The sequence below is a fragment of the Babylonia areolata genome, chromosome 4 (assembly GCF_041734735.1).
Source record: "Babylonia areolata isolate BAREFJ2019XMU chromosome 4, ASM4173473v1, whole genome shotgun sequence".
Classification (NCBI taxonomy): domain Eukaryota; kingdom Metazoa; phylum Mollusca; class Gastropoda; order Neogastropoda; family Buccinidae; genus Babylonia; species Babylonia areolata.
Genome location: NC_134879.1, coordinates 34,245,461 through 34,260,417, shown reverse-complemented (window position 1 = coordinate 34,260,417; position 14,957 = coordinate 34,245,461). Strand labels below are relative to the sequence as shown.

Below are 14,957 nucleotides of genomic sequence, written 5' to 3'. Positions count from 1 at the left end.
GAATAGTTGCCACTTAGCCACACTGTCAGGACTTTTTGTCTAGTAAATCTGTATGTATGCATGTCTGTCTGTCCATTTGTCCGTTTTATGTATCTGTCTCTGTCTCTTTATATTTGTTGATCTGTTTATTAATCTGCCGTGTCTGGCTGGCAGTTTCTCTATCTAGTCAGTCAGTATCCATCTGTCTTCTCTACCTATCTATGTCTATGTAGTCATTCCATCTTTGTATATATAATCTGTATGTCTGTCTACCTGTGTAAACATTTATTTACCTTAATCTACCAGTACCATTTGAATAATTATATATAAATGTCAATCTAACTTCGTGTGCGTGTGTATAGTGTGTTTGTCCACGCGTATGCGCCTGCAACTGAAGCATATAGTCTGCGAATTAATTACAGGAAATGGTTAACAGTGGCAGCCAGCCACACACACTTCTACATTCACCAGTGTTTCACTTGAAAGGAATGGCAAGCTGCCAGCAGATTATTGAATCAAAACGCGCTGCACTCAGTTGTAGGACTGCTTGAGCTTCGATTGAATTTGGATATTGTACTGATGAACATTTCACAGTTATGAGCATTAGTAGTAGTATTGTGTTTTTGTTGGTAGTAGTAGTATTTGTTATTGTTGGTATTGTCATCATTATTGGAGGTGGACGCTGTATAATTGCTTCACTCGCACCACCATCTTCCTCATTAGTTGTAGCAGCAGCAGCAGCAGTAGTACTAGTACCATTATTGTCGTTGTTAGATCCACATACCCTTACAACTCTTACCAGTCACCATCTAAATTAGCACAAAAGAAAGGCAGTGGCCAGCATGCAGTGGAGGTCTTCTTTCCGGCCGCTGTGCGTGGCGTGACGCCCCTAACAGCTGATTCAGAGACGGAGCACACACCTGTGGCGGGATTACCGTGCTTTGATAGTCAGCCGGTTTGGCTGGAATGGCTGGCTGCTCGCCATCAAAAGTTTGCCTGCCCTGCGTGGGCTCCGAGCGGCCGAAAAGAGAAAGGCAGCTAATCCTGTTGTAATCTCATCCGTGTCGATGTGGATTTACATAGATCTGCCGCGCATGACTTGATCAGTTGAGGCGAACCGATGCTGCTTGTTTGAAATCTACCACCGTTTTTCTTCTTCATGACACCGAGGTGATCAAATAAATAAACGAGGGGCGAGTGCTCGCGCACACAAACACACACACGCATGCGCGCGCGTACACACACGCATGCACGTGCGCGCGCACACACACACGCGCGCGAGCGCGCGCGGGGAAAAAGTTGTGCGTGCGCGCGTACAAAAAAACAACAGCGTTTAAAAAGATACAAAAGGTCTCTGTGGTGATTCACTTGGCGAACTGCCTCGTTGCTTGGCGGTGGAATTGTACCACACGTCAAAGGTCAAATGTCCTTCAACAGACAGATCTCAAATCAGGAAGAGGGTGGAAAGAGGAAAGGGTACCTAATAGTATATGCTTTATATCCACATTTATTCCCCTCCCCTCCTGTGTGTGACTGACGGGGAGAACGTCCACGCCTTGTTGTGTTCACTACTCACTATTGTTTTCAGCCAGGGGAAAATTACGGATAATTATTATTGCCGAGATTAGAGAGAGACAAGTCAAATGGAACAGCAACAGTTTTTTTTTTAAAAATGAGAAGGGTTGGTGATAGTGGAAATCTACAACCTGATAACTATAGATATATATTAATTCTTTATTCACTATTCATAAAATATATTCGTGACAGAGAGACTGACCGAGAAATAGAACTTGAATGTTATAATGAGGCTTAGAGAAACAAGCTTATTTTCACCGTACCTTGTAGAAAAAAAAATCATTGAAAGAACGGGAAAAAATAATAAAGGGGGGCGAGGAGAGAGAGAGTTGAACAGGATCAAATTAAGCGTCTGACAAAGGACATACAGTGGATATGTGTGTGTGTGTGTGTGAAAGGGGAGTGGTAGACGTGTGACAGTGACATAGTGGCAAGGGGCCACCACTGTGGGTTTGGTCGCCCTGTGTTCGTGTTTGCTTTTGTGAGCGCCCCCTCCTCCTCTAGCAGTGTGTGTGTGTGTGTGTGCGCGTGCGCGCGCGCGCGTCGTACATTGAAGTGCCATGTGTTTATGATGTGTAATGATGTGTATGACTGTGAGTGTGCGTGTGACTTTCATGAAGACTGATTAATCTTCACCATTTCTGTGGTGGTATGCGCGGCGGCATATTTGATAAAAGACCAAACCTGCTCTGTGTGTGTGTGTGTTTGCATTGATGCGTACGTACGTTGAAGTGCCGCGTGTTTTTGATGTGTGATAATGTGTGTGACTGCGAGTGTGCGTGTGAGTTACAGCGCAGACTTGATTTATCTTCATTTTTGTGGTGGTACGCACGGCACATTTAACAAAGGCCCGACTTTGCTCTGTGTTTGTATGCGCGCGCGCGCGTGTGTGTGTGTAAGTCAAAGTGAAAAGTGAAAATTTTAGTTCATGATGGAACACCAATAGAATAATCAGCATCATTTTTTTCTTTTTTTTTTTTTTATGCATCAAACTATCAGAACAACAACAACAGAAAAAGAACAAAAGTGGAAACAGAAAATAAATCTAAAAGAACAAATATCTGATGCAAATACAGATTATACACCAGCATATCTCATTGACACAAAGAAATGCAAACACACATGCTCGTGCACTATTACTTCACCTCTACCCGTGTATGTGTGTGTTTGGGGGGAGGGAGGGGGGTTGCGTATGTGTATGTGTTGGGAGGAGTGTATGTTGTGGGAGAGGGGGGTGCGTGTGTGTGTGTATAGTATCCATACTTATATATATTTGTAATTATGCGTTTGTTTCAGAGCTGGAGACAGTAAAGAAAGGCACCCCACTGTACGGGCAGCCGTCCTGGTGGGGTGAGGACATGGACCCAGGTGGTAAGCTGCACTGACTGACTGACTGACTGACGGGTGGGGATATATGGGTGGGAGAGGACATACATCCACGTCTCAAGTGAATCAGCCCCTCCCTGCCACCCTTTTCTCTCCTGTGTCTGTCTGTTTCAAGTGAATCAGCCCCTCCCTGCCACCCTTTTCTCTCCTGTGTCTGTCTGTTTCAAGTGAATCAGTCCCTCCCTGCCACCCTTTTCTCTCCTGTGTCTGTCTGTTTCAAGTGAATCAGCCCCTCCCTGCCACCCTTTTCTCTCCTGTGTCTGTCTGTTTCAAGTGAATCAGCCCCTCCCTGCCACCCTTATCTCTCCTGTCTGTCTGTTTCAAGTGAATCAGCCCCTCCCTACCACCCTTTTTCTGTCCTGTCTGTTTCAAGTGAATCAGCCCCTCCCTGCCACCCTTTTCTCTCCTGTCTGTCTGTTTCAAGTGAATCAGCCCCTCCCTGCCACCCTTTTCTCTCCTGTGTCTGTCTGTTTCAAGTGAATCAGCCCCTCCCTGCCACCCTTTTCTCTCCTGTGTCTGTCTGTTTCAAGTGAATCAGCCCCTCCCTGCCACCCTTTTCTCTCCTGTGTCTGTTTCAAGTGAATCAGTCCCTCCCTGCCACCCTTTTCTCTCCTGTGTCTGTTTCAAGTGAATCAGCCCCTCCCTGCCACCCTTTTCTCTCCTGTGTCTGTTTCAAGTGAATCAGCCTCTCCCTGCCACCCTTTTCTCTCCTGTGTCTGTTTCAAGTGAATCAGCCTCTCCCTGCCACCCTTTTCTCTCCTGTCTGTCTGTTTCAAGTGAATCAGCCCCTCCCTGCCACCCTTTTCTCTCCTGTGTCTGTCTGTTTCAAGTGAATCAGCCCCTCCCTGCCACCCTTTTCTCTCCTGTGTCTGTTTCAAGTGAATCAGCCCCTCCCTGCCACCCTTTTCTCTCCTGTGTCTGTTTCAAGTGAATCAGCCCCTCCCTGCCACCCTTTTCTCTCCTGTGTCTGTCTGTTTCAAGTGAATCAGCCCCTCCCTGCCACCCTTTTCTCTCCTGTGTCTGTTTCAAGTGAATCAGCCCCTCCCTGCCACCCTTTTCTCTCCTGTCTGTCTGTTTCAAGTGAATCAGCCCCTCCCTGCCACCCTTTTCTCTCCTGTGTCTGTCTGCTTTGGTTCGTTTCGATTTGCTGTGCTCGTCATACACAGACACACACAGACGCGCGCGCGCACACATACATAGGCACGCACACTCACAGACACAGACACACACCGACATCCCCCCCCCCCAAACACTCCACCCTGACACACACACACACACACACACACACACACACACACACACACACACACACACACACGAGGCAAGTCATGCCTTTGCCACAACCATACATATCATATCATTTCACCACGTGCGTTTGCTTGGATAGTCATTAGTCGTATTGGGGGAATGCCAGTTGTCACGCTTACAGAGTGTCAGTGAATCCCTCTCCCTCCCTCTCTCTCTTCTACCCTTCTTTGCCCACCCTCTCTCTCTCTCTCCCTCAACCTGCCTGTCCCCCACTTCTCCCCATATCCCACCTTGCTCCACATATCTGTCCATGCATCTTTCTCCCTCTCCCAATATGTCTCTCCACTGTCTCCCTCTCCCTGCCTGTCTCCCTCTCCCTGCCTGTCTCCCTCTCCCTGCCTCCCTCTCCCTGCCTGTCTCCCTCTCCCTGCCTGTCTCCCTCTCCCTGCCTGTCTCCCTGCCTGCCTCCCTCTCCCTGCCTTTCTCCCTCTCCCTGCCTGTCTCCCTCTCCCTACCTGTCTCCCTGCCTGTCTCCCTCTCCCTACCTGTCTCCCTCTCCCTGCCTGTCTCCCTGCCTGTCTCCCTCTCCCTGCCTGTCTCCCTGCCTGTCTCCCTGCCTGCCTCCCTCTCCCTGCCTTTCTCCCTCTCCCTGCCTGTCTCCCTCTCCCTACCTGTCTCCCTCTCCCTGCCTGTCTCCCTCTCCCTACCTGTCTCCCTCTCCCTACCTGTCTCCCTCTCCCTGCCTGTCTCCCTCTCCCTAGCTGTCTCCCTCTCCCTACCTGTCTCCCTCATCCTAGCTGTCTCCCTACCTGTCTCCCTCTCCCTACCTGTCTCCCTCACCCTACCTGTCTCCCTCTCCCTGCCTGTCTCCCTCTTCCTGCCTGTCTCCCTACGTCTCCCTCTCTCTACCTGTCTCCCTCTCCCTACCTGTCTCCCTCATCCCTACCTGTCTCCCTCTCCCTACCTGTCTTTCTCTTCTCCAATGTCCCACTTGCCACCCCCACCCCCTCTCTATTTCCCCATTCTACCCCCCTCCCCCCCCCCCACTCTCTCTCTGTCTGCCATGCTCTCACCATCCCCCACTACCTGCCCCCCACTTCTCCCCACATCTTGCTTTATTCCCCTTCTCTGTCTCTGCCCCTCTCTATCCACCCCTCTCTCTCCCTCACCCTACATGCTTCCCCCCCCCCCACCCCCTGTCTCTCTTTCTTCCTCCTTCCTCACCATTATCTCATCTTACCACCCACCGCCTTCCTCCCCCCACCTTCTCTTTCCTGATTCTGATCTGTTGTCTGCTATTGTTGTTAGGCTTTATTTCCAGATGTTTTCTTTCTGTCTGTATTTCTTAGTAGGTATTTCTAGAAGTCTTTTTATGTTTGTGGTGTAAGCACATAGCCAAACCTCTCACCTCTCTCTATTCCATCTCCCCATCCCCACTCCATTTATTTTTTTCTCCCAAGTTTTTAGTTGTTTTTTGTTGTTGTTTTTTTATCTGGTGTTTTATTACACCCCCTGTAAGAAACAAACAATTGGTGGTTATGTGTCTGACTGGCAGGGCTTTGAGACTTTTCTTTTTCTCTTACCCAGTGGTGTCTGGAATGGAAAGAACACATGCACGAACGATGTGTGTCGGTGTTGTGCTCTCTCTCTCTCTCTCCCCCTCTCCCTCTCTCTCTCTCTCTCTGGAATGTCAGACTGGAATGCAGTGTTATGTGGTGTTCCTGATGGTATACCAACCTCCCAGTGCAGGAGGGGAAAGTGGGCTATTTGAGGCCAGTGGTGCAAAACTTGTGAGGATTGGGAAGGTGATTAAAGCAGAGTATTTTTCCAGGTGGTAAATGTGTTTGTGCACATTTTTGTTCTGTCATGGTGTGTGTGTGTGTGTGTGTGTGTGTGTGTGTGTGTGTGTGTGTGTGTGTGAAAGTGGCAGGAGAATGGCAGATAATGTGTGTGTGTGTGTACTGATTAAAGGTTAAATCATTTAATACCTATTGCTTCACACACATACTCTCAAGACAGGCAACATGCTGAAAAATTTTTAGCTTTTCTTTTTTTTTTTATTCTGGGCGTGTGGCAATAGAAGTCTGTATCCAATGCCCAGAATTTGATGTTTGTCCTGGAAATGAAGGCCATAAATTGTTTTATTGTTTTCATAAATAACTTTATACAGTAACATTTTTTTTTAGTCAACAACATTGCATAATAATTTATTTGTTTTTATTTTTGTTTTGCCTTCTGCAAATGATTCATTTTATTACAGTTTTTATTTATTAACATATTTGTTTATTTTGTTCAGTTATTTTATTTGATTTCATGTTAATGTTATACACAAACCTGAGGTGGGTTTCCATGGCCTGACCAGCACGCTGGGTTTAAAGGAAGGTCAGGCAACTGTTCTTTTCTGTTTGTTTTTTTTTTGTTTTTTTTTGTTTTTTTGTTAAAGCAGATGTGGTGTGGCATATATATATATATATCAGCCACACCCTTTGACAGCCGGATAGTGAAAATACACGATATCAAATTCTGAACAAAATAAATTCTTATCCATCTCTCAGTAACATGATAATGACCCTCAACATGACAACGACCCTCAACATGACAGTGACCCTCAGCAAATAAATGAACCTCTTCCAGACAAGGAAGGCATGGAGCACCCGCAGCAGAGGAAGCCTGAAGCCAAGTCTCCACGCCCCTCCAGCTTGGCCATGATGCAGGGCCTGGCCAAGGCTGCCCACCCCCACCCCCACCCCCACCCCCCTCAGCACGCCAAAGACTCCAAGCCGGTGTACATGGAGATCCCGCACAGAACGACCACACCAGAGCGGGACAAGCCCCCCTCATCGGGGCCCCGTGACAAGACCACCCCCGCTCGCAGCCTCACCTCCTCCTCCCTGTCCAAAGACAGTCTGGTCCTCTCCCCAGACTCAGTGCGAGGTAGGTCCGTGGACAAGGAGTCCGACCCGGGGGGGAAAGCTGCGGGTGTGGGCACGGGTGCAGCAGCCACAGAGGTATGCGGCAACCCGGGTCTGTCATTCACGGTGGAGTTTGGGGATGAGAAGAAGCCCAAGCTGAAGAATGGGGCCAGCCTCAGCCAGTTCGTGCCCAGCAAGCTGCGTCACAGTCTGTCCTCCCACACACCACACACCCGCTCCTCCGACAAGGCCTCATCCCGGGGGAAGGATTCTGACAGCAGCTGTAAAAACTCGGTGAGAACCAGTGCTCTCTCTCTCCAAAGGCACCTTGATCTTCTCTGTTCTGCCCACCCTGTCTTATTGACTGATGTGCTGCTTCTCCTTCTGTTGGTTGTGTGGGATTGGGGTTCGGGAGGAAGGGGGATGGGTGTGTGTGTGTGTTTGTGTGTGCACATGTTTGTTTGTCTTTGGTGCTTGATGTATGTAATGATGTGTGTTCATGTTCATGTAATGTCCCTGCCCAAGAGGAAGTAGGTTCTTTTGGGTTTTTGTATTATTATTAAGACACCCTGTTTTTGGCTTTGTAGTGGGTGTAGTTGCAATGTTTAAAGTGATGGTGTTAGATGTGGGGGTGTATGTTTGCTGTCATGCATGTGGGTGGGTATGTGCAGTGCTTGTGTGTCTGCTTTTACATGTGAGTGTGTTTGTTAATGACCTTTTTTTTTCTTTCTGTTGTATCTTCTTCCTCTGTCATTTTCTGTACCTTTCTATACAATTCACCTGTTTCTCTGTGTGCATGGGTTTTTGTTTTTTATGTACAAATTTGATATAAAAATGACAAAGTGGATGACCTCATTCCAGGAGGAACGGGAACTGTCCCCAGTCACGGCGGTCAAACAGAAGCGAGTGGAAGAGGCATGTGGAGGAGGGGGGAGCGAGGCGGTCAGCAAGGGCAAGTCAGGGTCCGCACGTCGCTCCAGTGGTCAGGGCACAGGGGCTGGCTCCCTCAGGTCCGCTGACTTCGCCTCGGACACCACGCCCACATCGGCCACCAAGAACCGCAGAGAGGGGGAGAAGAGACCACGGGAGGCTGAGAAGGAGGCAGACAAAAAACGTAAGATGATAAAATTTTTAAAATGTATTTTAAAAAGCGGGGAGAAGAAGTTGCACAAATGACTCCCGAGTTTTTTAAAGCACTTTGAGCTTGGTCTCCGACCGAGGATAGGCGCTACATAAGTATCTATATCACTCATCTTTCATACTCCCGATTGAAAGTATATTTTGGTGGTTTCTTGCTATACCACCGTCCACAGCAAAACTGGTAAGAGGAAAGTCAGGGAGTAAAGTGGGTGAGAAACCACTGAATTGTAAAGGAAAGTTGGAACTTTTGATTCTGATTAAGGAAGCATTCTTTTGTGTGTATCCAGAATAAGAGAATCTTCAACCACAAACGAAAAATTAGCTGATAACTAACTTCCTGTTCCCACCACGACCATCTGTGAAATAAAAACAAACAGAAACAAAAATGGTTTGTCTGTGTGGTTTATCCCCTGATTATATAGTGGAGTTGTTTCCCCTGGCTTATACCCCTGTTGTAAAGGAAATGTCTGATGATTAAGATGAGTGTGGTTTAGTGATCCTGGTATGTTCAATGTATATGATTTACTCAGTGCACATGTGAACCAGTTTGTTTTGGCATGTGTGTGTGTGTGTGTGTGTGTGTGTGTGTGTGTGGTCTCTTGGACTGTGAACAAGCAGAGGGTAAAAATTATTTCCAGAGCAGAATTGGGGTAAGTTATCACAGGACCTGAACAACCAGTTGAAATAGTATTATTTTGGTTACACAGGAGGTACACAATGTGAAGTGTGTGTGTGTGTGTGTGTGCATGTATGCACAATGTGCTCTGTGTGTGTGTGTGTGTGAGTGAGTGAGTGTGCATAGATGTGCCTGTGTATGAGCTATAGTGGTGATTTAGGAGAAAGTGAAAAGCCCTGCTCTGAATGTGAATTATGTCCATGCTGACGTTCCTTTCCACTTTCCCCCCCAAAAAAAAGCCTGTTACTGTGGTGTTGTACACAGCACCGAAGCCTCAGGAACCCCGCAAGTCCACTTCCCGGGCTCCAGCCACCACCAAAGGCAGCAGCAGCAGCAAACCCAAACCACAGCCCTCCGCAGCCGCCATCGCTGCCTCGGTGCAGGCGGCCCAGTACTCGGACCCCACAGCCTACCTCATCGACCGAATGTTTGCCGGGGCCACAGACTCCCCTCGCTCCGAGTGCTCCGACCTGGAGCGAAGTGACTCCCCAGCAGCCCCGGAGCACGCCATGTACAAGGAGGCCCGGGACTATGACCGGGCCAGTCACCGAGGGGGAGGTAGTGGCAGCGCGACCCACCGGCCCAGCGGCAAGGCTGTGGTGCAGAGACAGAAATCGGCCAGCAAAAGCCCGGCCACCACCACCACCACCACCAGCAACAACAAAAACTCAGTGCCCATGAACAACAAAAGCCCTTCCACCACAACAAACAGAAAAAGTCCTGGTGGTGGCACCGGCACCCCGAGAAGCCCCCGTGCCACCGCTAGCCCAAAAAGCCCTGGTGGCAAAGCAGGGAAGCAGCCCAGGCCAGTGAAGGGGAAGAGTGCAGAGCCAGAAGGACCCGGAGCTGCTGTGGCCCCTCCTGCAGCCCCCCAGTCACTGCCCGTGGCACCGTCCCCTGTGGGTGTTGGAGACCAGGAGGACAAGGTGAGCGAGGCGGGCACCTACACCATCGAGGCGGAGGAGGACGGGGAGGAAGAGCTGATGGCCCGCCAGCAGATTGACGAGATCTTTGGGGTGGTGGAGGTCAACAGCTTCTCCTTTGAGCGGCCCATCATTGGCACCAGGGGCCGGCCCTTGAGGAGCTCGGAGGAAGAGGAGGAGGACGAGGGGGAGGAGAAGACGTTGCACGAGGACGAAGGGGCCAGCATGGAGCCTGGGTGCCACACGCCATCTGAAGAGGACACGGAGAACGTCTTCGATCAGGAGGTGGAGGAGGAGGAGGAGGTACGTATGTCTCTGGAGCTGGGAATGGGTTCTCTGATTCTCTCTCTCTCTCTCTCTCTGTCTGAACGTCGCTCTTTTGTGCTCTCTCTCTGTTTCTCCTTTACCTTCTTTCTCTTTCTCTCACTGTACTCTCTCTCTCTCTCTGTCTCTCTCTTTCTCTCTCGCTCACTCTCTCTCTCTGTCCATCTCCTTCCCTCTCCCTCCCTCTCTCCCTTTCTTCCTTCCTCTCTCTTCAGTTTTCACACAAGCACTTGGTTCAAACATGTATGTGGATTTCGCATGGAACAGAAAGGACAGTGACAACAGCTGCCAGTGTGTCACAAGAAATGACTCTCACTCTCTGTACAGGCCTCAAATTAACACAAAAAAGGATAAAACTGTTCTCTGGAACACACTTCAGTGGCAGCTTAGGAAAGTCCTTGGAGTGTGATGTTCCTCTCCTAAAGACAGGGAACATCACTCGGTTGTTAGCGGTGTTTCTCCCTCATGAGGTGTGCTGTGTGGAAAGATGGTTCACTGCCCTTGATTGGTGGTGAAACAGCTGATGAGTCCACAGGGAACAAAACTCCAGCACTGCAAATGACTCTCTCTCTCCCATAGAATTTGATTGGACCCCGGTTGCTGTTCTTGTTTATTTATTGTTTGATTATTTCACTTCTTCTTTCTTTTTTTTTATATTTCTTTTGAAAATGATGTTTTAGACAAACCAAGGGAAGGCACTCAAGGTTTGATTTGCAAGTTAGGTTTATGTGTAGTTTAGGCATGTGCTGTTGCTTCTTTTTTTCTTTTTCTTTTAAAGCAGATGAGGCATGGTACTGAACTTCTCACCAAGGAAACGCCATGTCCGTCAGCTGTTAGGTACAACTACAAGTGGGATAGGTCTGTTGCTGCTAGCCACTCCCCCTTTCTTGTACCCTAGGTTGCCAAGGTAAAGAAACAGCACAGGTACAACTTGTACTAGTGTCAGACACGATGAGTCCACGTCAGCAGCACTGCATGTCTCCTCCTCTCCCCGTGTGTGTGTAAAAGAGAGAGGGGATGGGGTGGGGGCATGTTCTGGAACCATCAGCAAACCGTGGAATAGTGTCAGATTGGTGTCCTGTTTATTAGTTAGTTAGTTCTGCATTTCAGTGTGTGTGTGTGTGTTGTTTGAGTGTGTGTGTGTGTCTGTGTGTCCTTTCGTTAGTTTAGCGTCTTTTCACTGTAAGTGATATTAGACAAGTTGAGATGTGAATGAGGAGTATAAAAAAGGAGGGAATGGGGGGGAGGCCAGGTGTGGGGGTGCTAGAGGTGGTGACAGAATGAGGGAGAAAGGAATAAAGAGAGATGAGTGAGAGGGAAAAGGAAGCAAACTGGGTCTTTAACTTGATAACTAAAACCTTATATCAGATAAAAAGGGAAGGAATCACATAGCAACTTGGATAAAACAGCTATTTCAAAAATGCATAAACATGACTGTGTACTGGTGATTTTGAAATTTCAACTAATAATACTCTGTTGGAGTCAATACTTTTATGAAGTCATGTTCTAAAACATTTCTGTCTGTAAAAGATTTTTGAAACAATGTTTGCATCTGCTGGCAGTACAATGGACAGACACAGTTAATATTTGTTCACATGAAATAACACTAGTCAATTTCTGTTCAGAGCATTAAGCCAAAAACTTTCTTCTTCTTTTTTTTTTTTTTTAAAGAGTAAAAAAAAAAAAAAAAAAAAAAAAAAAAAAAAAAAAAAAAAAAAATGAAGAAGAAGGGGCAAAACAGTACAAAGCAGTTAACACCGAAATCAAGAGAAGCATGAAGAAGGCAAGGGAGAATTGGATTGAAGGAAAATGCCAGGACATAGAGGAAAACCTGACAAGAAACAACAGCAAGAAAGCCTACCAAGTTGTGAAAGAACTTACCAACACAAGGCAAGGTAGAACTATGTCCAACATCCAGACCAAGGATGGAAAATGTCTAACAGAAGAACAAGACATCCTAAAGCGATGGACAGAATACTGCTCAGAGCTATACAACATACAGACCACAGGTGATCCAGCAATACTGAATGTTCCACCAGCCACTGATAACAGTAATCACCCCATACTCCGTGAAGAAATAGAGGCAGCAATAGCATCGCTGAAAAAAGGGAAATCGGCAGGAGTGGACAACATCCCATCAGAACTGGTCCAAGCAGGGGGTGAAGTTATGATAGATGTGCTACTGAAAATCTGCAACAAGATCTGGCAAACAGGGGAATGGCCCACACCGTGGACACAATCACTGATCATCACCCTCCCCAAAAAGGGCAATCTCCAGCAGTGTCAAAACTACCGCACCATCAGCCTGATTAGTCATCCCAGCAAAGTCATGTTGAAGATCCTGCTTAACAGACTGAAACCACAAGCAGAAAACATCATTGCTGAAGAACAGGCAGGTTTCAGACCAGGAAGGAGCACAACTGAACAAATCTTCAACTTGAGGTTGCTATGTGAGAGGTACCATCAACACCAACAAGACCTCTACCACGTCTTCATTGATTTTAAGAAGGCATTTGACAGGGTCTGGCATGCAGCTTTGTGGGCTACCATGAATCTGTACAACATCAACGCCAACCTGATCAGACTGATACAGCACCTCTATGACAAAGCCACCAGCGCCGTCTACCTCAACAATAGCATTGGGGACTGGTTCAGAACCACAGTCGGAGTGAGACAAGGCTGTCTACTCTCCCCAACACTCTTCAACATCTTCTTAGAAAGAATAATGACTGACGCACTGGAAGAGCATGTAGGAACAGTCAGCATAGGCGGCAGAACAATCACAAACCTACGTTTTGCCGACGACATTGATGGACTGGCTGGGAAAGAAGAAGAACTGGCAAGCCTGGTCAAACATCGAGACAAAGCCTCCACATCGTATGGAATGCAAATCAGTGCGGAGAAAACCAAACTGATGACTAACAACACCAACGGCATCAGCATTGACATCAAAGTCAACGACGAAAAGCTTAAAACAGTCCACAGCTTCAAATATCTGGGAGCAATCGTGTCAGATGAAGGATCTAAACCAGAAGTACTCTCGAGAATTGCCCAAACAACAATGGCACTCAACAAGCTGAACACCATCTGGAACAACAAAAACATCGCTCTCAGCTCAAAAATCAGACTGATGCGTTCCCTGGTTATATCAATATTGCTCTACGCCTGCGAGACTTGGACCCTGACTGCGGACATCGAGAGAAGAATCCAAGCTGTCGAGATGAGATGCTTTCGTAGACTACTTGGCATCTCCTACAGAGACCACATCACTAACACGGAAGTGAAGAACAGAATCAAGCAAAGTATTGGACCCTACGAAGACCTTCTGTCCATAGTGAAAAAACGCAAACTTAGGTGGTATGGACACATCTCCCGATCATCTGGTCTTGCCAAAACGTTCCTGCAAGGCACCGTACAAGGAGGCAGAAGGAGAGGACGGCAGAAGAAGAGATGGGAAGACAACATCCGGGGGTGGACAGGCTTGACGCTCGGTGACGCCCTGAGGAAATCAGAAAACCGTGAAGAGTGGAGAGGGGTGGTGGCCAGGTCAGCAGCGGTGCCCCAACGGTCTGAACCCAGACTACGGGAGAGGTGAAGGTGAAGGTGAAGAAATCAGTCTTCAATGATAGGATTTTGGAAAATTTCCTTTGTTGACTAGTATTAAGGAGTGTTCTCTGTTTTTATGGTGAAGAATTAAGAGGTGTGTGATGGGAGGGTGGGGTGGGGGGATGAGGTGTTTTAGTGTGTGTGTGTGAACATGTGTGTGTTGTTTGTATGAGTGTGTGTACATGTGTATATGCGTGTTACTGTGTATCTTGGGTGAGTGTGGCTGAGATGCAAATTTCGTGAATATGTAGCCTTGGATGTGTCATACATTGAGGAGGAGGATTTGCCTGTGGGGATTTGCTGAGTCATGAGGAGACTGAGCTGATTGTCAGACTGCACTCAGTTACCCTTCTCCCCACCTTCCCCCCCTCTGACCCCCTCCCCCCCTGACCCCCTCCCCCCCTCCACCCCCCACTCCCCCTCCACCTCCCCCCCACCCCCCCACACACACACCACCCCACCCCCAACTCTCTTCTTACTGTTCAGTTTCTTTTGGAGACCTTTCCACCTCTCTGACACATGTCAGATCAGTCATTCCCTGTTGTCATTAGGGTCCTGTATGGGTCCTTTTTATGGCTATCGTGGTAATGAATTCATACCCATAAGAAGGCAGAGCCCAACCCTCTCCTTCCACCATTTTGACCTTCTCCAAATGAATGAATTCAGGTGCCTGTTCACACCTTGGTGTGGAGTAAACAAAACAAAACAAAAGAAGACAGAAATAGAAAAGCATCTCTCTCTCTCTCTCTCTCTCTCTCTCTCTCCATCTATCTATCTATCTATCTATCTCTCCCCATCCCATATGCCATCTCTCTCTCTCTCTCTCTCTCTCTCTCTCTATCTCTCCCCATCCCATATGCCATTTCTCTCTCTCTCTCTCTCTCTCTCTCTCTCTCCCTCCCTCCCTCTCCCCATCCCATCTGCCATCTCTCTCTCTCTCCCATCTGCCTTCTCTCAGTCTCTCTCTCCATCTCTCTACCCATCCCATCTGCCATCTCTCTCTGTCTCTCTCTCTCTCTCCCCATCCAATCTGACATCTCTCTCTGTCTCTCTCTCTCTCTCTCTCCATCCCATCTGTCATCTCTCTCTCTCCCATCTGCCTTCTCTCAGTCTCTCTCTCCCCTTCTCTCTACCCATCCCATCTGCCATCTCTCTCTCTCTCTCTCTCTCTCTCTCTCTCTCTCTCCC

The 14,957-nt window shown here is 48.0% G+C and overlaps 1 protein-coding gene across 5 annotated transcripts in view; it reads left to right on the top strand.

Annotated features, from left to right (window-relative positions):
• The window catches only part of LOC143281103 (uncharacterized), a 129,185-nt gene that overhangs the window by 86,786 nt on the left and 27,442 nt on the right, over positions 1 to 14,957 (top strand). For all 5 annotated transcript variants that reach the window (XM_076586060.1, XM_076586059.1, XM_076586056.1 and 2 more), the window contains exons 7-10: positions 2,851 to 2,925; positions 6,823 to 7,394; positions 7,962 to 8,214; positions 9,181 to 10,142. In XM_076586060.1, coding sequence (XP_076442175.1) covers positions 2,851 to 2,925; positions 6,823 to 7,394; positions 7,962 to 8,214; positions 9,181 to 10,142 — 1,862 coding nt within the window. The remainder of the gene's footprint in view (positions 1 to 2,850; positions 2,926 to 6,822; positions 7,395 to 7,961; positions 8,215 to 9,180; positions 10,143 to 14,957) is intronic.